The 27,390-nt window shown below is 40.5% G+C and overlaps 2 protein-coding genes across 2 annotated transcripts; both read right to left on the bottom strand.

Moving 5' to 3' along the window:
- Window positions 1–680: 680 nt before the first annotated feature.
- On the bottom strand, window positions 681–6,107 carry rp9 (RP9 pre-mRNA splicing factor). The gene is made up of 6 exons (XM_072674840.1): window positions 5,819–6,107; window positions 5,553–5,583; window positions 5,282–5,411; window positions 4,659–4,750; window positions 4,345–4,406; window positions 681–1,514 (listed from the first exon to the last, which is right to left on the bottom strand). Exons 1-6 carry the CDS (start codon window positions 5,965–5,967, stop codon window positions 1,313–1,315), a joined length of 666 nt encoding a protein of 221 aa, XP_072530941.1. The 5' UTR covers window positions 5,968–6,107; the 3' UTR covers window positions 681–1,312.
- A 1,694-nt stretch (window positions 6,108–7,801) lies between these two features.
- On the bottom strand, window positions 7,802–27,271 carry c3h18orf21 (chromosome 3 C18orf21 homolog). The gene is made up of 5 exons (XM_072674839.1): window positions 27,029–27,271; window positions 21,125–21,144; window positions 20,504–20,703; window positions 8,850–9,046; window positions 7,802–8,717 (listed from the first exon to the last, which is right to left on the bottom strand). The coding sequence occupies exons 1-5, from the start codon at window positions 27,124–27,126 to the stop codon at window positions 8,573–8,575; spliced, it is 660 nt and encodes a 219-aa protein (XP_072530940.1). The 5' UTR covers window positions 27,127–27,271; the 3' UTR covers window positions 7,802–8,572.
- Window positions 27,272–27,390: the final 119 nt, after the last annotated feature.

The following is a 27,390-nucleotide window of genomic DNA, read 5'->3' as shown; positions in this document are numbered from 1 at the left end:
ATTCTGTGAAGGAGAACAGCCCACCATGCTCTTGATCCCAGCAGTTTTTCTCAGACTGAAACTCTACATATTGACTTATATATGTGTGTAGTTAATCAATTAATTTCATCCATTAGCTGGTGTTCTTTTTTTACAGCCAACAATCATGAGCAAATGTTTCTACTGTGTGTTTTTCAACTGAGAATAGACTAAAACGACTGTATAATTGCAGTGACTTAATTACAGGAGAAGCATTTGGGAAAAATCCTGTGGCAATTTATGATAACATTGTAAAATATTGTCTAGCGCTGGACAATATGGCCTCAAATCAATGTCACGATTAAGTGAACATTTTACCTTGATTATTATTAATCAACGATCATTTTAATGCATGACAGACAAAGCATTGTTTTTCGGTACAAGCTGCTTGAGTTGTTTAGTGTTTGAATTCTACTAATAGAATAAAGAAAAAAAAGAAATGAATACGGGCAAGATTAAGTTAATTAGAGGTTCTGAATGTTGGTTTTGATTATATTTGATTAATTGTTCAGCCCTAATATCTTTTATATTCACTTAAGTATGACGATCGAAAACATCCATTATTAGCACAGAGCAAAAGGAAGGCATTCATGGCGTAGGTGAAATTTCAGTGCAAGTGCAAGATTCTCTTGTGACAATAATTCACCCAATGGCTTCACAAGTGAGGAAAACACTGAAAACGTGTTTAATAGCATCACTTTAAATAAATGAATGAATTTTCAGCAGTACAGAATGAACATACTTTCCAGATTTGCATGCGTCTATCTTACAACTGGACAGCATATTATTATAAACATGGTAATTTTAATTTCTTTCACATTGGGTCGGTCTGCTAGATATGGATGATGCCTAATCATGGACTACACTGCAATGTCAATACAAATTCACCTCCGGAAATTTAGCATTAGTGTAGGTTTTGGCTCAAGCTTGGTCAGGTAAACTGCTCTACATAGAATCACTTGCAAAGCACACGCAGCAAACACTCAATACATTCAATACAAATATGCCTTCCTCTACAAGCAAAGACAATCTTGAGGCGCATACATGCTAATATGAACCATCCAGCTATGGGGCGGATGAAGATGTCACATAAGCAGACCATCCTTGTTGACAGGGGGGATGAAATGCCTGTATGCATTATTAAACAGCTTTAGGGAGCACCCAGCAGGCTAGGGGGAAGGGTGGAGCCAAAGTAGAGGTCCAACAGAGATCTCCATAGCTTCTGCAGCTCTAGAGCTATGTCTAGAAACATCATTCATCTCCCGACAGGGATACCAACACTAGCTTTCTTTGTTCAGTCTGAGCCATCATCACTACTCTTCGACTTGTGTTTCTTCTTCCTCTTGCGCTTCTTCTTCTTCTCCTTCTTTTTCTTTTCTTTTTTCTTTTTCTTTTTGTGGGTGTGGCGAGAGGAAGAGGAGGAGGAGGAGGAGTTGGATGAGGATGAGTCTGAGTCAGATGTGGTGTCCTGTAAGAGCTGCCTTAGCTGCTGGATCCTGCATAGAAGTAGTAGTTACAGAATTAATACAGACCATGCAGTGTGTGCTGTAGGGAAGAAATAAATAAAATTAAATAATAAAATAAATAATAAAAATAATAAAATAATAAAATAAATAAATATATATATACCGCCTTTTGAACACAAATAAGTACATATCTACACACCAATCAACTGCAACACTAGCACCACCTAATGCGAAGTATGTGCTCTTGTGCCACCACAACTGACCACTCGAGGCATGGACTCCACAAGACCTGTGAAGGTGTCCTGTGGTATTTGGCACCAAGATGTTAGCAGCAGATACTTTAAGTTGTGAGGTGGGGCCTCTACGATGCGTCTTGGGTGCCCACTGACCCTGACGCCTTTGTACTGGTTGTCCTTTCTTGAACCCCTTTTGGTAGGTACTGACCACTGCACAGCAGGAACACCCTACAAGAGCTGCATGATGTTTTGGAGAATGTTCTGACCCAGTAATCTAGCCATCACAACTTGTCAAAGTGCCTCAGATCCTTATGCTTGCCCATTTCACCTGCTTTTAACACATCACCTTCAAGAACGGACTGCCTATCATATCCCACCCCTTTATAGATTTCAGAGACCGCAGATACTGTCGATGTTATGTACTAATGTTATGGCTGATTGATATAAGTGGCAGTCTAGAATTTAAGTTCACAATTAAGGTTTATTCCTTCCATGAATATTGCCTGTGCAAGCAACACTGCACCACTTTTATTTGACTCAGCTACTCTTTCTTGCAGGCAGTTATATGGGAGTTTTCATTTGCCAAAATCCATGCAGTTCTCTCTGAGAACTTTTTCTTGGTCTTCCAAATCCAATACTGTTTTTCACACTGGACTGATATTTCTTAACATCGCAGAATGTGATATCTGACCAAGGGTTTCAAATGTATAAGTACATGGTGCAGGAAAGGCACCTAGTTTGCACACATATCTACTGAAAAATTCATAGGCATTACCGGTCCTTGCAAATAAACTTGCATTGATTGGATATGCATTTATGCATATGTCAACAAGCCTGCATCACAAGGTACAACATGCAACTAACTTCAATATAGCCGTTCCCATGCAGCCATGAAACTGTTAAGAATCTATCAGTGGGGCCTTGTTCTTCAGAGGGTCCATATCCTCCCCTAGAGGTCCGTATCCCTGGGAACCGCACAGCAGCAGCACCCCACTCGCACAGCCTCGCTCCCATTGATTTGCTTCTCTTCATGCTGAGATGGTTGCATCAGTTGCAAAGCCCCTCAAATCTGTTTTTCAACTCTGGATTTAACAAGACTTTTCTTGTATTTTTTTGACAAGCTGCACTAAGCCGTCAATAAGACAAGAAAACTGTCTCCGAATAGCTAATTTTCATAAAGACAAAGAACAGCGGTTTCACATTGCCTAAACTCAATAATTATAAACCATTAAAGTGATGTGTGCTGATCTTTTTTTTTTTTTTTTAAATGTTAAAAAATAAAACACAAAACAAACAAACAAACAAACAAAAAAACACCACGTCACCCAGACACTACTCAGCCTGACAGACTGTAAAATGCTGCTCCACTGGAAACTTGTGTCTATATGAGGCCTAAATAAGAGATGAAATCAACTCCATGCCTGCAGAAAGTTTACTACTCCCCCAGCAGCACCTAATTACCCCTTTGTAACAGAAGTACGGCGTCATCACATAGCTCATGATAATTACAGTGTGTTGAACAGTTACATAATAGTCTGGGCTACATGCTCTTTTGATGCACAGATACAGTTAAGCATTTATAAAGAATGTTCATGATAGGTCTTCATGTTCTAAATTACTTTCTAATTACATAACCGATCCCTGAGCTGGCAGGGCTTTTAAAAATTCAAGTATGGTGTGTTTAAAAGACATGAACTGCATGAACCACAATGGATGATTTCCTTTTAAATGAACAAGTCACTTTCCAAACACAACATCATCACTGCATTAAATACTCTGCGTTATACTTGAATATGTTGTCTCGTCACTTACGGTCTTACTTTGCAGATTCTGAAATGAGCTCTGGACAAAGACAGAGGTTTGTAGGTTTACACACCATATGGACTAAATTATTGATTTTATCCTGCTTTTGTTGGAATAACTGTCTCTACTGTTCAGGGAAGGCGTTCTACCCAATTCTGGAGCATTGCTGGATGGTCAAGATGTTGGATGATTACTACACCTCATCCCCAACTAAAGGTAGAGGTAAAGGTCTGTCAGGTCTACTATGTACAGCGAAATGTGTCCTCTGCATGTGTGTGTGGTAGTGAACACACACACACACACACACACACTCACACTCACACTCACACTCACACACTAGTGAACTAGGGGCAGTGAGCGCACACACACCCCCAGAGCGGTGGGCAGCCAACTCCAGCGCCCGGAGAGCAGTGAGGGAGAAGGGCCTTGCTCAAGGGCCCAACAGTGGTAGCTTGACGAGCCCGGGTATCGAACCCACATCCCTGTCATCAGTAGCCGGGAGCTCTAACCGCTGAGCCACCACTGCCCCATGGACAAAGCACCATCATTCCAGAGAACACAGTTCCACTGCTGTACATCTCAATGATGGGGGTTTTATACCCCTGCAGCCCACACCTGGCATCAGGCATGGTGCCAAATGGGTTATGTTCATCTCCTCCAAAGAGTCCTTTCTATTGCCAGTATTTCTTTACAGGGAGACAAACGGTGTGGAAGTGTGTGTGCATTTGCACATCTGTTTCAGCAATGGGTGTAACCTAAAGTAGCGGAATGCATTCATCAGAAGGGGTGTCCCATGTGGGAAAGTGAAAGGGGGAATTTACCTGGTCTCTTTTTCATTGCGCTTGTTTTCCCTAATGATGTCATACATTGGGTCTTCATGTGCCTGCAACCAAATTATTAATTTTTGTGATAAGTCACTTTTGTCAACACTAAATATGAAATTAAACACTGCTATGAGAGCACAAGCATTTCTACTATTTTTGTACACAAACTTGTATTTAAATATATTACCAGACCAAATCATGAAGCTTAAAACTTGTATTATTCAGAGTCTTCCTGCCACAGTCCATAATTACATGACATTAGATTTTAAGACCTTTTTCAAGGACAGATCACATTCTGTTGAGGGACTCACCACTCTGAACTGCTCCAGTTTTTGGTTGCCTTTGATGAAAAAGGGGCATTCTTTGTCACCGGTCCTGTGGCCATACCGCTTGCACCTCCAGCCTAAAATAGACACAAGACCCTTCTAACAGTCACCTTCTGTGGAGGGAGCAGCAAGATTTCAAAGATCAGATATAACACTGTCAATAATTTGACAAAAATAATAATAAAAATTGTATTTGCTTATTCTCTTATTTCAACGTCTATGACATACTCCGAGTGCCTTCACTCTACCACTCCTCCAAGCTACAGTTTCCTTAGCCTGGCCATCTCCGCTCAGAATACATGAATGAAAAAGGCAGCCCATTACTGCTTGGACAAAAGTGACACCACCTGGTCTGTGGGAGGTACTAAAGAACTGCAGTTTGCTCATTTTGACAGGAAGACAAACCCCATTTGCCACTGAACAGCTGTGTTTGCATGCTCATTAAACTCTCTCACACTAACACACTGTCTCCCAAAAAGTATCGGCTCTCTTGTAAACAAGGATCTTTCCTTCTTGTTTAGTTTCCCCACCTTGGATTAACCTCACAGGCTATGAAACAGCCTCTCATTTCTCTTGTGACGTATTGGGACAGCTGGCTGCTGACTTACACTGCATTACTTTGACCTCCTTTCCAAGAGGCATCCACAGTCCTTTGGTTGGTGCATGGGCCAAGAAATCCCTGGCATTCTCATTACCAGGAGCATCAGGAATACAGTCTTCAGGTCTGTATTCTTCTTCCTGCAAGTATGTTGACAGGAAATAACACTGATTTAGGTCTACAATGAGCAAACAGTGAGATTAGCCTTTATAATGTGAGCCTATCTGAAGAGCATATGGATTTATCATCATCATCATCATCATCATCATCATTTGACAGACCTTTATAAGTCCAGGGGGTGGGTTTTCATAGCTGCAAAGGGAAAAGAGACATATAGATAAGGCAGATATGCTTTTATCTGGTGGTTATTAGTTATTAGTGACTGTTGGGTGTCTCTAACATCTCCACACTCAACACCACGACTGCCACCAGATCACTGACGTCCCCACAAAGCACGTTAACCAGTTGTGCATTTCCAAAAGGACACCTATTAGCAATGCATAACCCATAAAGCCTTATAACCCGTTAATGTAAGTGACTAACTTACAAGGTCTCCACGTGCTTCAGCGCCTGCACCTCCTGGGTGAGTTTAGCAGTGTGTTTCTTGAATTTCGCCTCCTCATGTTTGGAGTCTTTGGGCTTCTTTTTGTCTCGTTTTTCCTCGTCGTGATCTCTGCGCCGCTTTCTGTCCGACATTGCAGTTGGTTTTGGACATCTACTAACTTTACAAAGGTACAGTTTGTATTAATACAGTTCAATTTTTGAACAAACACTTAAAAACCCTTTCTGTTGTTTCTTCAGCTGAAGCGATAGAAAGTTAATAGCCTGTTATTCGCTTCCGGGTGAGCTGGTTTGGTGCTGGTTTTTCGAGCTATCAAAATAAGAGTCCCTCATTATATATATATATATACACACACACACCTAAAGGTAGATACCAAAAGGTATTAAAAATAAAATTAGCAATATTCATAATTATTCCCTATTTTCCTGTAGTTTAATTGAGCAGAGCGGAGCAGTTCTTTAGTACCTGCTCCGCTCTGCTCAATTAAACTACAGGAAAATAGGGAATAATTATGAATATTGCTAATTTTATTTCGAATACCTTTTGGTATCTACCTTCAGATACATATAACTATTAAGGATATTATGCCAGTATTAATACATATATTTTTAAAAGTCTTAATTTACCTAATACCTTGTAGACTAATTTGTTTACACTATGTCTAAATGTTTGTGGACAGCCCTTCTAATGAATGCATTCAGCTACTTTAAGTTGCACCCATTGCTGACAGAGATTGTCTAGACCCTGGAGTAAAGCATTGGCAATAGATTAGGACCCTCTGGAGTAGAGAAAAATTATGGCTCCCATTGACCCCATGCCTAATGCCAGGTGTGGGCTAGAGAGGTATAAAAAGCCCACACCACCCCACCTTTTGGGCTGGGAGGCAGTCCTTTTGGGATGAGGTGGGGAGGTGATCATCCAACATCCTAATCTCACTAACGGGCTTTTTGTTGAATGCAGTTAAACCCTCACAACAGTGATCCAAAATGTAGTAGAAAGCCTTCTTCCCCGGACAGTACAGACAGTTACTCCAACAAACTCCCAACTCTTTTTTTAATACACCTAATTTAAGGCAAGAAACCATGAATGAGCAGTTGGCCCAATATATTTATCCACATTGTGTAGTTCAGATCTGGCAGTTGTCTTTTACATTGTGTCATAAAATGACTTGGAAAAAATCTTTTTACACTGACTTCCATTGAAATTATGAAGGTTTTTATGCTGTAAAGTTGCCATTTCGGAGATACAAGAATAGGTTTTTACATAACAGCGACCATAATGGACTTATATGGACTAAATCATGTTCACATATTGTGTATGAGCAAAATGAGAAGGGGTAGACGGAAAAGTAGTCCCTATCCCACACGTTTTGCTACAATCACATTTCCACTGTATTAACATCCAAAAGGGACAGACCTTCAGTTCTTTGCTTAATGAAAGGACTTTATCGAATTTTAGAGTAAGGATTAATTCTCAAAAAAGTATCATACTATAATAATCCCACATAATTAATTTTCAGCTATGAAATACTAATAGTACCTTCTCTCACATGTATAATTCAATGCTGAGACCCCAATAAATATCAGTGTGTTATGTTGACGCTTTAAACCAAATGACGCGCGTTAAAAAAGAAAAAGTTTCAAATATTGGATTAGACATGATCTCCATGATCATCATCTCCTTTGTTCCTAATCTGTAGGATGACATCCTGTAATCCTGTACACATAAAGATTACATTACATATTTTTAATGCCTTTCTAAGTGTATTTGTAGCATCAACAGATACAAGTGGGTGAAAAACACTGGATATCAGTATAGCAAATGACTTTGAGAGGCTCTGAAATCCATCATGTGAAGTAGACATAGGGTCAAACAGGTCTAATTATCTCCTTATTTACAAGAACCAGTTACTAACCATTTAAATTCACTTCCATAAACATGCTGAAAGTATGTCGCACACAATCTTCATTCAGTGTGGACCTGGTTTATTGAAAATAGAAAGTGATGAAGTACATAAAAACAGTGATTTTCCAACAAGCTGTATTTGGCTGAAATTGCATGAGAGTGACATTCAACAACACATCTTTGGTCTTTGAAATACAGTTGCAGGGCAGAAGAACAGCCCAGCAAATGTAAACATCAGATGAACCACTAGCAACAATCACAACTTTGACCATGTGTGCACCTTAAGTGTACAAATGATCTCTGTTACAAAGGCATTGATATAAAAAGTAGTAGTAGTGATCTTTAAATAACAGGATCACATATATATTCATGTGTAAACTCAATGAACAATCACTGGACATTCAATAAGCAACCAAAGTGACCCTTCCCCTCTAGTTGCCAGTGATATAAAAACAAATGACGACATTCCTTTATAGCACAGATACAGTGCTTACAGGCATCCAGCTGTGCTGAAAACCTCTGTGAAGGCTGTGTAATTAACTGTGTGGTTCTCTCCAAGTCCTTAACTCAAACGGGACATGACCGATCCCAGGACACCCCAGAGGGAACACGTACGATTTGGGGGTGACTGTGCTGGTAGTATGGAAGCGTGGAGTTTGTAAACCAGGCTGTAGAGACTCCTCCACTCATCCACTTGGTGGCACTGTGGCACACGTGGAAGTGACCAGCAGTCCAAACCCCCTGCCCCACTCTCCGAGCTGCTCTGAATTCCAGGAGCGCTGCTCAAAGTAGGCCACAGCCTGCCGTGTGGGGTTTCTTTGACCCTCAAGGCCCTCACAAAGAGGAGAGGAAGTCTTTCAGACCCCCTTTTTTACTCTTCTGGCTATCCTCAAGCATCAGTAGCTTCCGAAGACGAGAGAAAGCGGACTTCTTCCCACTCTCTGTCTTTGATGAGCTGCTGGGGTCAGATGATTTTGACCTGCAAAGAGAGAAAACAAAAAAAGAGTGAAGAAAGCTCATGGTTAACAGCTGGTCAATAAATGTTCAAGCAAACATGGAGGTCTGCTCAGGTTTTATAAATGACAATTCACTGAAGTTTAAGTTAACTTACGCCGGTGTTCTGTGAGGTGTTTTGTGTGGTGTCTTCTCATGGATCCCAGACTTTGGAGTAGGCTTGTTTGATGACTGAGGAGTCCTGCGCTTGCCCATGCTCATCGGGGTGCCATAGGTCTTTGAAAAGGCAGCCAGAAAATCCCTGTTAACTCCAACTTGCCTGGACGTCTTATTGCAAGCATGACAGGTGGCCATCTACAGAAAAGAGATAAAATATCAGCATGTTTTTCCACATTTCAAGGGGCAGAAATATTATATAAAAATATAATAGAATATAAAGTAATATAATATAATATAAAATATAATATAAAGTATAAAATATACTTTTAATACATTAATTTTACCACTGGTACATTCATAGTACACAGTGGTTTCATACTTTGTAACACACTTGCAGTAACTAAAAGACCAGACTGAACACCTCGGATGGCTTTGTAAAGGTAGGAGTGGATGAAGAGAATGGAAACAAGGTGGGAGTATGTGTGGTTTTCGCTGCAAGGAGCCAAAGTCAGCAGCATTAATGAATCATGCTTGTGGAGTGGCAGCTATGGTGGGATATCTGATTATACGTCTGCACACTCCAGAGCAGGGGACTTCAGAGACATCATAGGGAGACAACATGTGATGTTCTCCCTGTGGCATGAACTATCTCCCAAATATGAAGCACTCAGAAAAATGGTGGAATGGCCATCATGGGTATTATCCCCACATTATCAGTATATGATCACTCATATCAGTACAGTTAACAGCAGCATACCAATGACAAGATTTGTATTAACAGTAATAAGTAGTGTATAATACCTGCATAGTAACAAGTAACTCATTGGCTGACTGTTAATTACACCATTAGCTAACTTTAGGTAACTGTTTTAACATTTGTTAGCAACTTATTTTTGTTAATAATACTGATATTTGGATGTTGAGTATTGTGATGCTGTGATTACAGTAAACGTATGCGTGATAGAGAATTTTTACAGGAAAACAAACAACAGCTAAATGTCTCAAGAAACACCGGGCAAGCCCAAGCCCCATCTTCACCACCAGCCCCAAAGACTCACTACAGCAGAAAGCAACAGGAGGTACACTCAAACTTAAGCTGGGCAATACAACAGCATTGCCCAGACACACCAGAGCCTCCGGCTGCACAGCCTATACACACATCCATTTCTAATGAAATAGCTCCACCAAACACAAACGAAAGATCACACTTTCAAAAGTTGCAGAACTTACCGAGACAAATGTAGCCATGTTTGTTGAACGAACCAGATGGTGGAAACAAGGCTAGATGAGAATGACTCAGGTTCTCTGTGTTTACAACAGGCTGCGTGCACAATGTTATAAAGCAAAAGTGGCTCAGGCACACAGGCCTTCCGCCAATCACCTCCCTGGAGGCGGAGACACAGAGTAGTTCTGAGATTTCATTGGTGATCAAAAATAGATTTTTTTTTTTTAAACCCAATTCATAATGTAACAACAACAACAACAACAACAACAACTCATTTTCATAATTTAAACAAAGCACTATTGGACCAAAAGCACCTACAAAATATATAACAGGAGGGCCTTTTTACTACCATGTAGGTCATTTTAGATGTTTTTATCATTTGTTATTACATTGGATACCTCTTCTTATTTTTTTCTTTAAACTTTTTATATATATATATTACACACCCACACACGTCGGCTCTTTTGGTGCACTGATACAGATTAGAATTTATAAAGAATGTGCAAGATGCACTATATGTCTACGTGTTCAGGTGTTTGTGAACACCCCTTCTAATGAGTGCATTCAGCTACTTTTATTTGTAAACCTACTGCTGATACCAATGACCAAATGCACATGCGCACACACACACACACACACACACACACACACACACACACACACACACACACACACACACACACAGACAGCATGTCTAGTCCCTATACAGAACCATTAGGACTCTTGGCACCATGCCTAATCCCAGGCGTGGGCTAGAGGCGTATAAAGCCCTCCAGCATTGAGCCGTGGTGCAGTGTAACTGTTCTCTGGAATTATGGTGCTCCATCCAGTACTTTAGAGATAAGGTGGGGATAGTCAAAGGGTATTGTAGAAAGCCTTGTAGCTTTGTATATTGGGTGTCTCACACACACACAAACATTTTTCCATTTTCAAATGTTTTACCATAGAGAGTGGGGAATCCCCATATATTTACATTTCTAATTTGAAAATGAATGCCAAAATAATTGAGTGGAAGTATAAGTGGTATTTGAATACAAAATAAAAAAAATCAGGTCTGCAGGACGGAATAAACACAACAACACCTTAAAAGGGTCAGCAGAGCAACTTTGGCTTAAACACTATTAAGGCAACAGCTGAGGAAGCCAACAACACCAGTCGTGATTGCTGATTAGATGACTACACTTCATAAAAGTCGAAAGTGCTCGTAAAAAGAGAAGAGCTCTAGACCATATGTAGCTGAAAAACGTGCCACAAAACCACAGTCACAAAATACAGCAGACTACATCAGAGGCAGCAAGTGCTCTCAAAACAAACAAAAAATAAAAAAACAAACACATAATAAACCAGCTAAAAAAAAATACCATACTTTCTTATGGAAAACAGAGTGTTGTCATTTTGCTGATTTATGATTATAATCCTCTGGTCTAAACCAATATGGTATATCTATACTGGCCTGGATTAAAATGTAGTGGTCCCAAATTACAATTTATTCAGTACTTCAAAGGTTTGTGGAAGAATAGTTGAAAATACAGTACTGTGATATCATCTGAAAAAATTGTAATGATAGAATTCCTTTCCAAATGTATGGACACCATTATATATATATGGCAGCAAGTCTGCAATATGTAAAAATGCAATATATGGTGCAATAAGTTCACCAGAAACGTGATCCAACATGTGATATTAATAATGCAGTTATAATTCAAAAATAATGCAATTTTAATACTATTAATAAATTATGTTTATCTCTGGTGGATAGGTCACAGAAAACGAACAGTGGGATTTTCTCCTTTTGTATTAAGCAGCAAAAAAGCATAAGGTGTTTGATTTAATGTGCCCACTGATATGAGTATTTCACCTGCCCACATTGCAATGACAATGCTAAAATGACATATTATGCAGCGCGCGCACACACACACACACACACACACACACACACACACACACACACACACACACACACACACACACACACACACACACCTTTTCTGATGTAACAGGCTCTACTTCTCTGGTAAGGCTTTACACAATATGTTGTAACATCTGTACTGATGTTGGACGATTAGTTCTGCATCAAAAATGCCACTTCAATTTATCCCAAAGGTGTTGGATAGAGCTCCATCACCCCAGTGAGCACAGTAACACTGCTCCACAGTTCAGTGCAGGGGGACTTCACAACCCTATAGCCGATGTTTGGCATTGGGTGTGGTGCTTTTGGAAGGCATATTGTTTAGGAAAACACAATTTTAATGCAATACACACAAGCTGTACATCATCAATTCCATGTAAAAACTTTGTATCTCCATTGTTGTTGTTTTACAACAATTTCAATTGCAAGTTAAGATACTATTAAATACACATAATAATACACATTAAAAGTAGGGATGCACCAATCCAATATTAGGTTTGAGTATTGGTCCCAATAGGAACAAAATCAGCTGGATCACGTATCAGATAATTAGGTCAATCCATGGAACCGATTCTTTCACTTTAATTTGGTGGAGTAAGACTGCACTAAATGTGCAAATAAATAAATGACAAATGGTAATTCAGTACATTTATATCTTTGTGATAATTTGTTAAACAAAGTAATGTTTAAGTCAATCCTGATGCCTAAAGTCTCTCCCACATGGTGAGGTATACGGTTTATTAATTCAGCAATGGTATCGGGCTGGTATCGGGTATCGATCGATATGCAAAGTTTATGTATTGTATCGGAACTGAAAAAAGCCGGATCGGTGCATCCCTAATTAAAAGATCTACAATGTTATGTATTTACATTAAATCATCCACCCTCCTCACAAGGTATCAGTAACCCCTAATTAACACAGTATCACAGAAGCACAAGGGCTATCTATAGGCTTCTTACACTGATTTGTAAGAAGCATTGTAATAGAAACCTCTGCAGTAGACTAGTGACGAGAGCGGAACACATTTAAGCCAAAGAAACTTTTCTCTTCCTCCAAGTTAATCCTACCACAAATCCCATGCAGGACACATACAAAAGTGTCACACTGGAAGGCCTATAATTAATACATTAGTCACAATCACAATCACAATCAGTGATGTACTGGGATGGCTATAATTTTATTTCCCACCATCATGTGCAGGTCTAATTTCCTGCAGTACACAGACATGTATCCGGTGCTATTTAATGCACACATGCGAACGGGTTGCTATGCCTATACAGCAGGAGGAATCGGAGGGTCCTCTAAAGCATTTACATACCATCAAAAAGTCAGCAGCTCCGACAAGACTGATTGATGCAATCAGTCAACAGCAGCTGTGTGCACAGAGAGCGGCAGGGAACAGAGAAAGACCATGAATAGAGACCAGCTGTATTTAGCTTAGCGTTGGGCAGACTACACACAGTCATGTCCGATACGTCACTATGGCTGCAAAAAACCTTGCAGTGTATACAAAAGGTGCTACACTATATTGACAAAGGTATTGGGACACCTGCTTATTCATTGTACTTCCAAAATTAAGGCTTATTAAATCAAGTTATACTGCTTTTGTTGGAGTAACTGTCTCTATTATGCAGGGAATACTTTGGTCTACTAAAATTGCTTTGAGGATTTGATTAATTTGATTTAGCAACAAGAGCGTTAGTGAGGTCAGGATGTTTAGGATGATCACCACCCTACCTCATCCCCAACTCATACCAAAAGTATTGGATGGAGAACCATCATTCCAGAGAACACAGTTCCACTGCTCTACAGTTCAGTACTGGGGGTCTTTACACCCCTTTACTACTGTAAAAAATGACCTGTGTAAAGTGTTCAACAACCCAAAAGGGTTTAATGATATATATATATATATATCATTAAACCCTTTTGGGTTGTTGAACACTTTACACAGGTCATTTTTTACAGTAGTAAAGGGGTTCTTAAGGTCATTTCTTCCCATTTGGGAGGTGCCAGTTCTCTCAGACTCACCTAAGCTCCAGATAGGGCTGGCTCCGACTGGAACGCTTAGCTTTCTACACGCTTCCTGAGCACTCTACCACAGACACATGCACAAAATCAATCCTGCAGATGGGCTCTTTGTGATCTATTAATAGGCCAGGCTCCTAAAATACCCTCCTAGCCGCAAGCTGGGCTAGGCTGGCTGCTGTGACCTTGGTACCGTGGCTTTAGCAGGCACAGCTGCCCTTCATATGGAAGAGCAGCAAACGTCTGCTTGTGTGGGTGGGTAAGTGTGCACCGTTATCGAAACGTTGAGACCCATCTGCTCTCCAGAACAACTGATCCCTTTTACCCAAACATGGGCAGGCCACTCCAGGGGAAAACAGGATGTCACCCACATCAGGAGCTGTGAACAGACTGTTGAAGGGTAGGGAGGAGCAATTAAGAAGCTAAAAGAAAAGATGCTCTGGGCAATAGATGCCGTTTAGTAGAGATGCACACATAAAGGAATTTTGAGCCAATTTCCAGAGTTTCGCATGGATACTCCTAAGCACCATTTTATAGGAGTAAATACAAAAACCATTTATACATTAAATTATCCCCAAAGCTCTCTTCATAGAAGTCTAGTATTATTTATAGCCATCCTCCAACACCTGGATTGGTAAATTAGGAGAGCTGTTGATGGAATTTAACACATCCCTAAGCAGGCTGTTTGGGGCGTCCAGGAGAAATCTGGAGATCTCAACTACTTTCTTCCAAAATAAAAACTTTTCTTGTTTTATTTATTTCTTTTTACAGTATGTGTTAACATGCACCTGTTATAATGTGATCTGGTGGTCTTACCAAAAAATAAATTAATTAGAAATGATGTACAAACTTATTATAAAGGTTTTTTTAATAATGCGCTTAGGTGCCCAAAACCTCTGCACAGCACACAGTACCATCCCTTCCACTGGTACTGGAACACCAAAGCCAAGTCGTTTGTTTTTACTTTACACTGAAGACATTTAATGAATATAATTATTACATGAGCAAGCGTCCTAAAGTCTTAAAGTAAATAACGCTTATTATCTGACTGTTTACTATTATACATCAATCTGGCAAGCAAACTGACTTCACCAAGCATAGAGCTCAATGGACCCATTGCGCAAAACAGGCGAATACGTGCACCTTTATCCTTTATCCTTTTAAAAAATCATGCAATTGCAACAGAGGTAAGGCTCTATAAAGCTCACATCAGAGGTGTCATAATATCGCGATAACACAATTTATCACAATAACTGCGCAGCAAATAATTGCTCAATCTAGTTTCTTTCTACATAAAATACATGTTTATGCGTCAGCACCTGTTTCAGGATTGGCAGATATGTACACGAAGAAAATGTTAGCTTAAGTTATTGGCAAACAATGAATAAATAAAATAAACAAAATGCACATTTTAAGCTTAATCATCATTACTGAGACATGCTGCTCTTTCAGAGTACAAAAAAAAGTCATTAAATATCAGTTTGAAATATCAGTTAAATCTAACCATGTCCGAATAACCCTAACCAGGTCTGTCAACACTGACATGACATATTATTGTGCATCCCTAGATATCACTCAACAATGGTCAGTTTTTCCATGATGAATAGAACACTAGCCACTAATCACGAAGCAAACACTGAATAGGAAATATCAATGTAAATGATGAACAGCCGCATCAAATCCCATCTTGTACAAAAACTGTTTTAGGATTAGGACACATTAAGCATTAAAATCTATTAAAATTAATATTCCAGCATTTATAAGCTAATATCCATCTGCTACATCTATAGCATACAGTCCATTACCATGGATGCATTTTCCTGTACTTCCTGTAGTAAAATATTATAAACAGTTATCACAGAAGTCAATCAGCCAGTCCTGTAGCTCCTTTTATAAGTGTGTTTTAATTCAAAAGGCTTTCTGTTCTTATTTTTTTTTTATGTACATATACATTTTCATGCGATTACTGTAAATAGATGAGGCAAAGGTTGAACAACACTGAGGTATTCCTTTAATCTTCCAAATCATGTTGCTAAGAACACAGCCAGCAAGACCTTAATAATCTTCTGAGGACTTAAAAAAACAGTTTAACAGAGTTAACCTGAAACTTGATCAGTCTAAAATGGGGCTCAAGCCCGGTTTAAGGTGATGTAGAGGATGCAGAGACACGGCAGTTAATCATCTTGTCCCACGAATTCCGCATCCAAGGTGATAATAGCAGATCAGGACAGTGGCACGTGCCGGATGGAGCCAACGGGGGAAGTATGTATGGGAAATGAGATACACCGAGGTGGTCTTTAAGCCTATGGCCCTCGACTGCTGTGCTTCACCCAAGAGACTCTCAGTACTACACAACAGATAGATAGCATTTCAAAGCAGGAGTCATATCTCTTTATCCACTACTAAAAGTTCACTCGTTTAAAACCATCATAATGAAGTTAAGTCGGAGTAATGTAGACTGGAGACTATTTATAGAGTGTCCTGTCAGGACAGATAAAATAGCCATCATCCCTGCTTGTTGACGGAGACATACCGGAGAAAGGATGCTTGAAATAATTCACTAAAGACCTGACAGCGCTTGCACGTGAACAACGTGCCGTTTGCTCAGACTGATTAAAACTCCAAGGCCAAACAACCCCCGCTTTGCCTCTTCCGCTCTGTCATCTTATCCATTGATAAACATACTGGGTGTCGGATGCTTTGGTCTCTTCAGTGGAAATGGTTCCCTTAAGCAGCTTCTACTTTCTAAACCAAAGTATCAAAAAAAGGAAAGAAAGAAAGAAAATAAATAAATAAATAAATAAAATCAAACAAAAGCGCAAAAAAAAAACCAACAGAAAAGATCGATCTATCTGAAATAGACAGATATATAGGTTTTAAATAGTTCACTTTCAATAAACAATAGTCAAGGTTATATATTAAAAAAAAAAAGTTTTTATTCCAGAACATTTTGGAACATTTCTATTGGTTGACTCATCATGAAATTGTGAAACAATTCAAATTATGACAAAAGTAATATATGTATCCCTTGTGCCACCACAACAAATATGGGAGGTAGGGCCTCACATTAATGAGCCTTAGGTGCCCATGACCCTGTCACATACCACAAGACCTGTCCGGTGTTTTGGAGATGTTCTGACCCAGTCGTCTAGCCATCACAATTTAGCTTCTGTCAAATTGTCTTAGATTCTTATGCCTGAACACTATTTAACACAAACGACCACCTTCAAGAACTGACTGTTCACTTGCTGCCTAATATATCTACCTCTTTGACAGATGTCAATGCAGATGACGATCAAAGGGTGTAGGTTGGTTGCAAACAAGCATAAAATATCATAGCCTTTTGTACCAGCCACGTGCAGCTGGGTTCACGTGTCTACAAAGCGCAATTCGCTTCTTGGCTATTTTTGCTGGCTGATACATTTAGGCCTGCTACTCTTTTCACTCGTGAATGCACGATTGCTGGCCAGGCCGCAGAGCTTCACCACTTACAGATAAACAAAACAATTAAAGGAGAAAACAAAATCAATCCTAGTAGAACTGAACCACTTTCTCCTAATTTCTCCTAATCACCATTTCCAACCGGCCCAGCATGAGACAACCAAACAGGGACTGAAACGTGTGATTAATAGTATTCTACACACAGACGCTGAACAGTCACGCTGAGCAGCAGAGAAGTCATCTTGTCCAGCTGGACGCTGGAAAGCTATTGATGGTAGGTGAAACTGAAGCCCTGGGAATTGCCAACTATTTCAATGGACCAAATTAGTAATGGCAATATGTCACTGCAAATCAGACATTGCTGTGTGCACATATTTTAAGAGACCCTTGTGTCATAATATGCATATGCAAAGATCATTTGCATGGCTAGAAATACATATCAAAGGAAAACAAAATGTGAATGATGAGGGAATGGAGAAAGATCATATGCAGTGCAACAGACAGCATGGGCGACATCCTCCATGCCCAAACATGACTTTGTAGGCCAGGCAGAGGTCAACAAAGATGAACTTTCCTGACTTTCCTTTCAGCAGTTCACTCACATGTATTTCATTCCTGATCCTTTTGCCAAGCGCTGACACACACACGCACTATGAACACTATCTACACACTCCAACTAATGTTTCCCCAGAGATCCTTCCCTCTCAGTATCAGTAACATTAAGCTATTAAAACAGTGTGATTTAGCACGTATACCACTCTTTTGTATGACACAGAGGGCAGAGTTTCCACACAGCCTGGAAAATCTGGAAAACCCGGAAATTTAGGGACTAATTTTCCAGTCTCCAGGAAAACGAGAAAGCTGCTAAGGGGGTGAGCCACTCAGATTGCATATTTTATTTTCTGATGCTGTATTTATTAAAATCTTTAATGCTGCACTGTCATGTGGACAGAAATGTTACATGGCCACCATGTTCATCCTGTTATTCAGCTTGACAATAAGACCCCATTCAACTGAGAGATGAAGAGATACCGTAAACCTGAAAAACTAAAGTCAGATTTTAGAAATTCTTTAGAAATTCTTCACATTTATTGTAAAAACATACTTTATACTTTATCATTATCCAAATACACCATATGTTCAAATGTTTGTGGACACCCCTTATAATGAATCCATTCAGCTACTTTACGTTGCTCCCATTGCTGACACAGATGTACAAATGCGCACAAACAGCTTTTCTAGTCCATGTAAGAAAGTACTACCAGTAGAATAAGACTGTCTGCATAACAGATAAACATAAACCTATTGGCACCATGCCTAATGCCAGACCGGGGCTACAGATCTATAACGCCCACCAGCATTAAGCTGTGGAGCAGTGGAACAGTCTTCTCTGGAGTGATGGTGCTCCATACAATACCTTTGGGATAAGTTGGGGAGTTACAGATGAGGTGGGGGGGGGGAATCAAACATCCTGACCTTAATCATCAAAATCCAGTAACCATGAGTGTACAATCAATTTATACTAAGACACTTTTAATAAGTTATTTGTATGCATGTTGTCATGTACTGTACAGCACGGTAGGTCATGGCAAAAAATGTCCTGGAAAATGTTTTCCTAAAGAAAGTGGGAATCCTGGGAGGGTTTGTACTACTACAATAAAACCGAAACCCTAAATTTACCACCACCACTAAATACTTAGCAGTCGCTTCACATACAAAGAGGGCTGAAGAAGACAATTAAATTTAAATTCAATTTAAATTAAATTTCTATGTCTAAAAGTCTCTGCTGTGGCGGTGAAGTGTCCCAACGGGGATTCCATGCCAACATTCCTCTCTGCTTGTTCTGCATTCTAATGAGGCTGCAAAGTCAATGGCAGACATGCAGAGGGCCACGTCGATGGTACTTTCCCTCTCAGCCTGGGGCACAGAAACAGCCCCTGTAATGGGCCACAGCATTTCCATTGTCCTTAGCCGAATGAGCAGCCACATTCTGCTATCTGCCTGTTATCCACTGTGCTCGTGTGGACGTGGCCCAGACGCTGAACAGAATGACAGCATTTGCATTCCCAAGAACTACTCTGAACCACATATCATTAAAACTAGAACTTCAGAGTGAGCAGACTTTGCCGCATACATATTTTCCTGGTCTTTCATATCCTCTATATTTCTGAAAACAGAGTGGTAGTAGTATAGTACCCTAATCCAGCCTCAGACAGTCTCCTCAATGAGGCACATGGACCATCCTATATTCATCAATCATATATTTGTCAGTTACAATCTGACTGGCTAACACTAGACATGCTGATATGCGCCGTTTTATCAGTCTGATGGGAAAACAGTGTTTAAATACCAAACAAAATGCCATCAGCCTAGGTCAGCTGCCTTATTTGTACACTGTGACACCTATGTTAAGGACATTGCTATCTCTAAAGGTTATTTGTGAGTTGCAGTTAAGGCAGGAGATAGTGGGTAAACTACCACTAAATGCTTTGTTACACACAGGTCTGTTTTTGCTGCACTGACATTTACATTACTTACATTTAGGGTGGTGTAAATAGTGTAGCACTTTTCCCTTACAAAACGCACATTTATAGACGTCCACAAGGGGGGGCTCAAAGTGTAATTTATATTAACGCCAGCGGGAAGAAAGTAGGTTACACTCGATCACCTCTAGGGGGAGCCCAGGAGTGAAAATATCATCTCAATTCTGCCATTCTGTCCCCCCCATGCGCAGAAATCAAAGGGCCTTCCAGTGGTTCATTTTGTGTTGTTTAAACCCCAACCACTAGATGGCAGTGGTATGCACTGTTTAAAACCTACTGCTCAGATTGCATAAAATCTTTTTACTCCTAAAATTAGTCTGAAAAATGGTAAAATAGCACCTTGCTTTCAATATTGCAATATACATCACAATACATTAAATCATAACTCCTGTATTGTGAAACATATCGCATCACCTGGTTCTTGCCAATACACAGCCCTAGTGATTCTTGTGATGATTAGATCTGGTCTGCATATGCAGTGCACTCAGTTTGGTGTACAGACGCTCACCAGAACATTGGAGGCCTTTCTGAACTTCTGGAGAACCTTCATTTCTTCTGAACTGAGCCTCTTGTGGGCCGCCTCTCTCCTGAGCAGCCTCTTCACTCGCGCCGATGGCCTGCGCTTGGGCCTCACCCGCATGCGGCACTCACCCGGTTGGCGCCACTGGAAACAGAAGGGGCAGAGCACAGTCTCTGGCAGGACAGGAGCTAGAATACAGGATAAAACCTCATGAGAGTTTTGGCCTGTTAACTAAAACACAGCAGGTGATGGCTTGCGCTATTTTGAGGCTGACAGGTATTTCTTTCATGTAACAGATAAAAATTCTTACATCTTTTCCAATATGTGGTCATCTCGCTCTGCAGAGAAGCAGGCTTTAAGCCTGGGATAGGGCCAGAGAGTGTGTGTGTGTGTGTGTGTATATATATGTGTGTACAGCCTGTGTTTATTATATGGGCTTATAGGCATTGTCAGGGGTTACTAGTCTTTTGCTAACTCTATATGCCCCCAAAGTCTATTATAAAGACTGCTATTCTATTACCAAGGCCCCACCAAGGTCAAAACAACAATCCAGTCCAAGGAAATAAATAACACTGAAGTAATACAGTTTAAATGCCTCATGTAACTTACCAATTATCTGATGCCTCTGCCTGAAACAAAGACAAGAGAAAAGGTAGGGTTATTTTATGAGTTGGCAGCTGTTGTGCATTTTATTAGCTATAAAATTACAAAAACAGATCTGTTGGGCAAGGTGCAGAAACGTGGGTGAGAGAAGCAGCCCACCATTCTGAACACGCTGTGATTGTTGTTTTTAAACACACTCAACATCCTGACAGCTGCCATAAAACGTGAAAGTCTAATGAGCAATTACACTGCAAAGCAGGGGTTCTCAAACTTTCTGCAACCAGGTATCTCGTCCTATGTCAAAAACAAAATATACAGGTCTGGCAAGTTTTCTACTTAATCTGCTGTACGCTGGATTTTGGACTTGTCGGAGAAAGCACAGAACAGAAAACTGAAGAGAAGCACCCTAGATATTTTCCTTTAAACATCAAATACTAGTTTACTAGATTTTAAAATGTAAAAAATCTCCAAGGAAAATGGGAGTCCGATATCCGTAAGTATTCCACGGTGTGGTTCGGCTCCTGCTGGATGTTGCTGTATGCTGTACACACAGTTCATGCTTAGTTTTTGACTTGTTAACTGGGAAGTCGCAGCTTTGCTTCTACAACACCCAATCCATCTGAAGGAGCTTCTCGGTATAACAGACAGGGGGATTAAATCTATACACTGTAGGGCTGTAGATCTCCAGGGCTGGAGTTTGCTGTTCCCGGTTTACTGTTCAGCTGATCTGAGGTCTGAAACAATCAAGTTTAATGCAAGTGGAACAGCACAGTAACCCCTAACATTTCTAATGTTTGGAACACAATCCAAATGTTTGACTATTAGGCAAGCAGAACAGCACAGCAACCACCTAGCAACCCCACAGCAACCAACCAGGGAATTTCTTAAGCCGTGCAGCCCCTTTGCATTCTGTTTGCCAATCCAACTGCTCAGATTTTAGAGAAACAGAACAGCATAGCAACCACCTAGCAACCCCATATCAACCATCTGGCAACCCCCTAGCAACTACGAGTGAATTTCTTAATCTGTGAAAATCACTCACCAGTTCCTTTCTTTTCTACATTTAGAGATACAACCAACTGGTCTAAGCAAGGCAAGTACAACAGCACAGAAACAGCCCAGCAACCCCATAGCAACCATCTTGCTCAAGTTGAGCAATCATCCTGCATTGGTTTAGGAAACGTACAGGAACAGCACAGGAAAAATCTAGCAACCCAACAGCAACCATTTAGTAACACATAGCAACCATCTGGTAATTACTCAGGTTGTGCGATCATACTGTAGTTCAGGAAATGGACTCTTCTAGTTCTATGAACACAGTCCAACTGTTTGAATTTTAGACAAGGTGAACAGCACAGCCATCGCCCAGCAACCCCATAGCAACCACCTAGAAACACTACAGCAGCTACCTTGGAATTAGTGAAGCTGTGAAATGACTTGTACGACAGCACAGAAAGAGCCTAGCAACCCAATAGCAACCACATGGGAATTGCTCAAGTTATGTAATCACTCTGCATTTCTTCTAGTTTTATGAGCACAGTCCAAATTTTCGTCAAGGAGAAAAGCACAGTTACCGTTTAGCGACCCCATAGTAACCACCAGGCTTAGGTTTTCAAATCACTTTTTCTTCAATGCATTTTTCTAGTTCCAGGAATCTATCAACTATCAACTAATTGCATTTTAGACAAGTATAGTCAGCACAGCAACCGCCTTGCAACTCCATAGTAACTACCTAGTGAGACATAGCAACCACCTGGGATTTTCTCATGTTGTGCGATCACTCTGCATTCTGTTTAGGAAACACTCTTCTTTAGTTTTAGGAAAACAATCCAACTGTTCGGATTTTAGACAAATATGTGGTTTGCTGGGTGTTATTAGTGTATTTGTAATATCATAAAAGGATGACAAATGTTTGCATCCCATGATTTAAAACAAACAAAAAAAAAATCCTACCAAAAATATAATGAAAAAAAATATATAATGAAAAAAAAAAAAATTATATATATATATATATATATATATATATATATATATAGATTAGATACAAATATTGCTTAGCAATGCCCAACTATAATTAGGAAATTCGAGATGTTATGATTGGACTGATTCCTAAAAACTGTAATCAAACTGAATCACTCTGTAAAGTCACATTACCAAAGCAAATGGGGCATTTTTATGCAATCTGCTTTATTAACAATCAGTTACAGTGATTGTGTTTTAGCAGCCTGTTTTAAGAATGCTCAGCGTCTCAATCAGTCCTCTACTCCACTGTAAAGGCCTCTTGTGTAAATGTAATTAAAATACCTCTAACGCATCTCCTTATAAGTGCACACTCAAGTCAGATAAACATCCGGGACTACACGAAACCCTCTCAGAGATGCTATCAACAAAGCACTCAGGATGAAGGGGGCTCTCAGTGGACGCCTGATAAAAAGGAAAGAAGGGGAAAAAAAGAACATTATGGTCACCACACAAGTCGGCAGATAGCTTTAATGTACAGGGCAGGAGTAATTCCAGCTAAAGGGTCTGATCGATGGGCACTACGGGCAGGCGGCTACACACCCCGAATAGCAGCTGCTCAGTCTGGTCCTAGTATGTGAAAAGGCTTAACAGGAACCATTCCAACCACGAAATAAGCAACTTGCGAGCGTCCTTTCGAGCACTTAATCAACACTGGCTGTCATGGTCCACATATAACAGACATGAGGCTTCCAGTAAGTTGCGTACAGGCTTGGGTGTGAGTCAGAGCTGACACCTTATTCGTAAGGGGGCAGGAGGAATGTGAAGGGTTTAATATGTACAATGAGGCAAACATCTGAAGCATGCAGGGCTACAGCACTGGCCAGGGACGGAAATGACGTTTCATCTAAGATAAGTTACACAATTATCTCTTGGCTAAATTGCTGAAGGCTACTCCGCAGTCCCAGTTAATGGGACATGGAGATCGAGCCTATTTGTAGCTGCTCCTAAATTGTAGAAGAGCCACCTGCTGTTCATCAGGTCTTTCCTGACATATGACTCTGATTATATAACTATAATTTATTGTCTTAAAAGACACACAGATAGCATATACTATATGGGCAAAAGTATTGGGACACCTGCTCATTCACTGTTTCTTCCGAAATCATAGGTATTAAAAAAAAATTCAAAAAGGATTTGTCCTGCTGAATTACACTCCCTACTGTCCAGAGATGGCTTTCTATTAAATTATGGAGCATTGATGTGAGGATCTGATTGCACCCAGTATCCAAAAGAACCATAGTGAGGTCAGAATGTTGGGTGATCAACTCATCCCAAAAGTATTGGATGAAGCACCATCAATCATTCCAGAGAACACAGTTACACTGCTCCACAGCTCAATGCTTGGGGACTTTTTACCCCTCTAGTCCATGCCTGACATTAGGCGTGGTGCCATTAGGTTCATGTTAATCTGCTCTAGAGTCTCCTATTCTATTGGCAATACTTCTCTACTGGGCCTACATAAGCTGTGTGCACTGTGATAAACATTTGCACAGTCGTGTCAGCAATGGGTGCAACTTAAAGTAGCTGAAAGCATTCATTTGGAGGGCTGTCCACGAACATTTGGACATACAGTGTACGTGTACATGGTGGATAGACATTTCAGCCGCTAATGCCTTTAAACAAAGAGATGATATGCTCACTGCCTATTCACTGGATCAGGAATTCCCCCCCCTCAGCCAGTGATGATCTTCATAAATGCCTAAAAAACAGGACATTCTAAGCTAACTCAGTAACTCCCTGTTGTTTTGAAAGTGGTCCAGGAGCTCAAAACAAGAGGTTACACCATAAATATAATTACTATTAATCCAGACAGGAAGCTAGATATTTTGGCCCAAACCCACACAGGACATCCAGCCACAATTCCAGCATATCTGGGCAATTTTCTCCACTGCAATATCAACACCTCTCCCTAAAATCTCACACAGGTTGAACTCATAGATGAAATCTGTGAAGTTCAGAGGATTTAAGGCTTTGACTCGTCATTACAAATCCTCCTGACATTTCAATAACTTAGCTTGATAGATCTCAGTCGCTGGCATAAAGTTCAACAACAGCTCCAAAGAAAATCTCCCAAATACCACACAGTGAACACACACAACATGCATGTGTGTTTGTGCATGTGTGCGACGGGGCTGTAGGATTAACCATTTTAGAAGACACTCTCCAGCGTACATTCAGTTTAATACGTGCCAGGCTTGTCACGGTCATACACCAAACAGAACAGCAGTGTCACATGAACACTGTTGTGTACAGCACACGCACGTCCAGATGCAGTCGGCTGCCGCCCACAGCCAAGTGTTGAGAGCATAAATCCTCCACCTAACTTGACGTTCATGATTATGACTCAAGCCTGACTTATATGTCTCAACATTTACATTTACATTTACATTTATGGCATTTAGCAGACGCTCTTATCCAGAGCGACTTACAAAGTGCTTTGCTATTTACTCAAGAAAAAAAACCTTAGCTAGTTAGAATAGACTAATAATTCAAAGATACCTCTAAGTCACATAAGCTGGATATAACAGCACAACTACTTTGTCAGCCTACTTTCACCCTTTTCGTCGGTGGTCAGGACCCCAGAGCAGGTGTTATTTGGATGGTGGGTCATTCTCAGCACTGCACTGACATGGTGGTGGTGTTTTAGTGTGTGTCTGATCTAGTTGGTCCACTCTGTAGATATAAGGTCAGAGACAGAAGCTCATCTGTGCTGCACAGTTTGTGTTGGTCATCCTCTAGTCTTTCATCAGTGGTCACAGGATGCTGCCTACAGGACGCTGTTGTCTGGATATTTCTGGTTGGTGGACTAATCTCAGTCCAGCAGCGATGCTGAGGTGTGTAAAACTCTGACCCACTCGTACCAGCAAACACATACTAACACAGCACTGACACCCATGTCAGTGTCACTGCCCAAATAACCCAAATAACTATACTATACACCAGTTGCCTCAAAAGAAAAGTAGATTTCAGAGGGAATGGCAGAATGTAGAAGGTTAGTGGTTCACATATCCAGACAGTTGTTAGGCTGTTGCTGTGTGGTCAATAAGGTGATATTGCAAGGTGGTTCTTATAATGTTGCAATGTGGTTGATATGGTATTCCAGGTGGTTTCTATGGGATCCTAGGCATTGCTAGGGTGCTGCTAAAGAGTTGCTATGGTATGAGAGAGTGACCCACCACCCAAATAACACCTGCTCTGTGGTGGTCCTGGGGGTCCCAGTTGAAGAACAGGGTGAAGGGAGACTAACACAGTATAGAGAGAAACAGATGGACTACAGTCTGTAACTCGAGTGGTCCTATATGGTAAGTGGGGCTGATAAAATGGACAATGAGTGAAGAAACAAAGAGGTGGTGTTAATGTTAAGGCTTATCCGTGTGTTTTTCATATTAAGGCACTTTTTATTTTTGCTGTATTGAAGTCAGTATCATGGCAATACACACTTCTGTGTATTATTCATTTACAAATAAATCCAAAACACTGAACACATCATTTACTAAAGAACAACCTCTCTGTGTACAAGCCACTATAACAGAAGTGTCTTACTCCTGATCTGGTGTGTAATTATGTTATGGTCATAAATTAATGGCACCCGTGGGCTAAACCGTGCTGCCCCACTAATAATAATTAGGAGCTGGTGGACCGGTCAAGTGCAGCTTTTACCAGCCGGGACTAAAAACACGTGGGGATAATGGGCCTCATGTAAACAGTGGCGAGTCTGCCATCTAGCGGTGATCCTTCATCATTACAACAGAAGCCACCATCAGTATCTAGCAGTCACCACACTGTGTCCTCCTGGAGATCTATCCTGCAGAGTCGAATCCCAACCATTAAACAGTTCTGAAGATGATCAGCTGAAGTGTAAACCAGGCTGATCCATGCCTTACTTACATGAGGAAGCGCGCTTGTTCTGGACACGTGTGTGTGAACAGCGCAGACGCCTTCATGAGAAACATCTCGGTTTTGCTGAGGAGCTTCGGGTCAGCCATGGTTCTTCACGGCTGCAGTGATCAGACACACAACAGGTTCCTTAATACCAAAACAAAACGCTGGTGATGTTATATTCAAGCGACTGAGGGAATCAAGACAATAACAATAATGTTGACGACAAGCTAACACGCTAGTCCAGCTATGACTACCCACAATCATTCGCGAGTGACCTCAGGGATTATGGGAAATGAAGTTCTTCTGCACACACTCGGTAATAGTGAGGGAATCCAAAAATGCTAATATCAAGTATATATATATATATA

The sequence above is a fragment of the Salminus brasiliensis genome, chromosome 3 (genome assembly GCF_030463535.1).
Source record: "Salminus brasiliensis chromosome 3, fSalBra1.hap2, whole genome shotgun sequence".
Taxonomy (NCBI): Eukaryota; Metazoa; Chordata; class Actinopteri; order Characiformes; family Bryconidae; genus Salminus; species Salminus brasiliensis.
The sequence above is the reverse complement of the archived record's forward strand: the minus strand, read 5'-3'. Positions and strand labels throughout refer to the sequence as shown.

What these genes read in the sequence shown, in the direction of transcription:
- rp9 (XM_072674840.1), bottom strand. Translation starts at nt 5,967, where the DNA reads ATGTCGGACAGAAAGCGGCGCAGAGATCACGACGAGGAAAAACGAGAC. An exon ending in GGAGGTCAAAGTAATGCAGT is followed by an intron (nt 4,751 to 5,281) that starts GTAAGTCAGCAG and finishes TGTCTATTTTAG; the next exon opens with GCTGGAGGTGCAAGCGGTAT. An exon ending in AACTGGAGCAGTTCAGAGTG is followed by an intron (nt 4,407 to 4,658) that starts GTGAGTCCCTCA and finishes ATTTGGTTGCAG; the next exon opens with GCACATGAAGACCCAATGTA.
- c3h18orf21 (XM_072674839.1), bottom strand. Translation starts at nt 27,126, where the DNA reads ATGGCTGACCCGAAGCTCCTCAGCAAAACCGAGATGTTTCTCATGAAG. An exon ending in GAACAAGCGCGCTTCCTCAT is followed by an intron (nt 21,145 to 27,028) that starts GTAAGTAAGGCA and finishes TCTTTGTTTCAG; the next exon opens with GCAGAGGCATCAGATAATTG. An exon ending in GAAAGGCCTCCAATGTTCTG is followed by an intron (nt 9,047 to 20,503) that starts GTGAGCGTCTGT and finishes TCTTTTCTGTAG; the next exon opens with ATGGCCACCTGTCATGCTTG.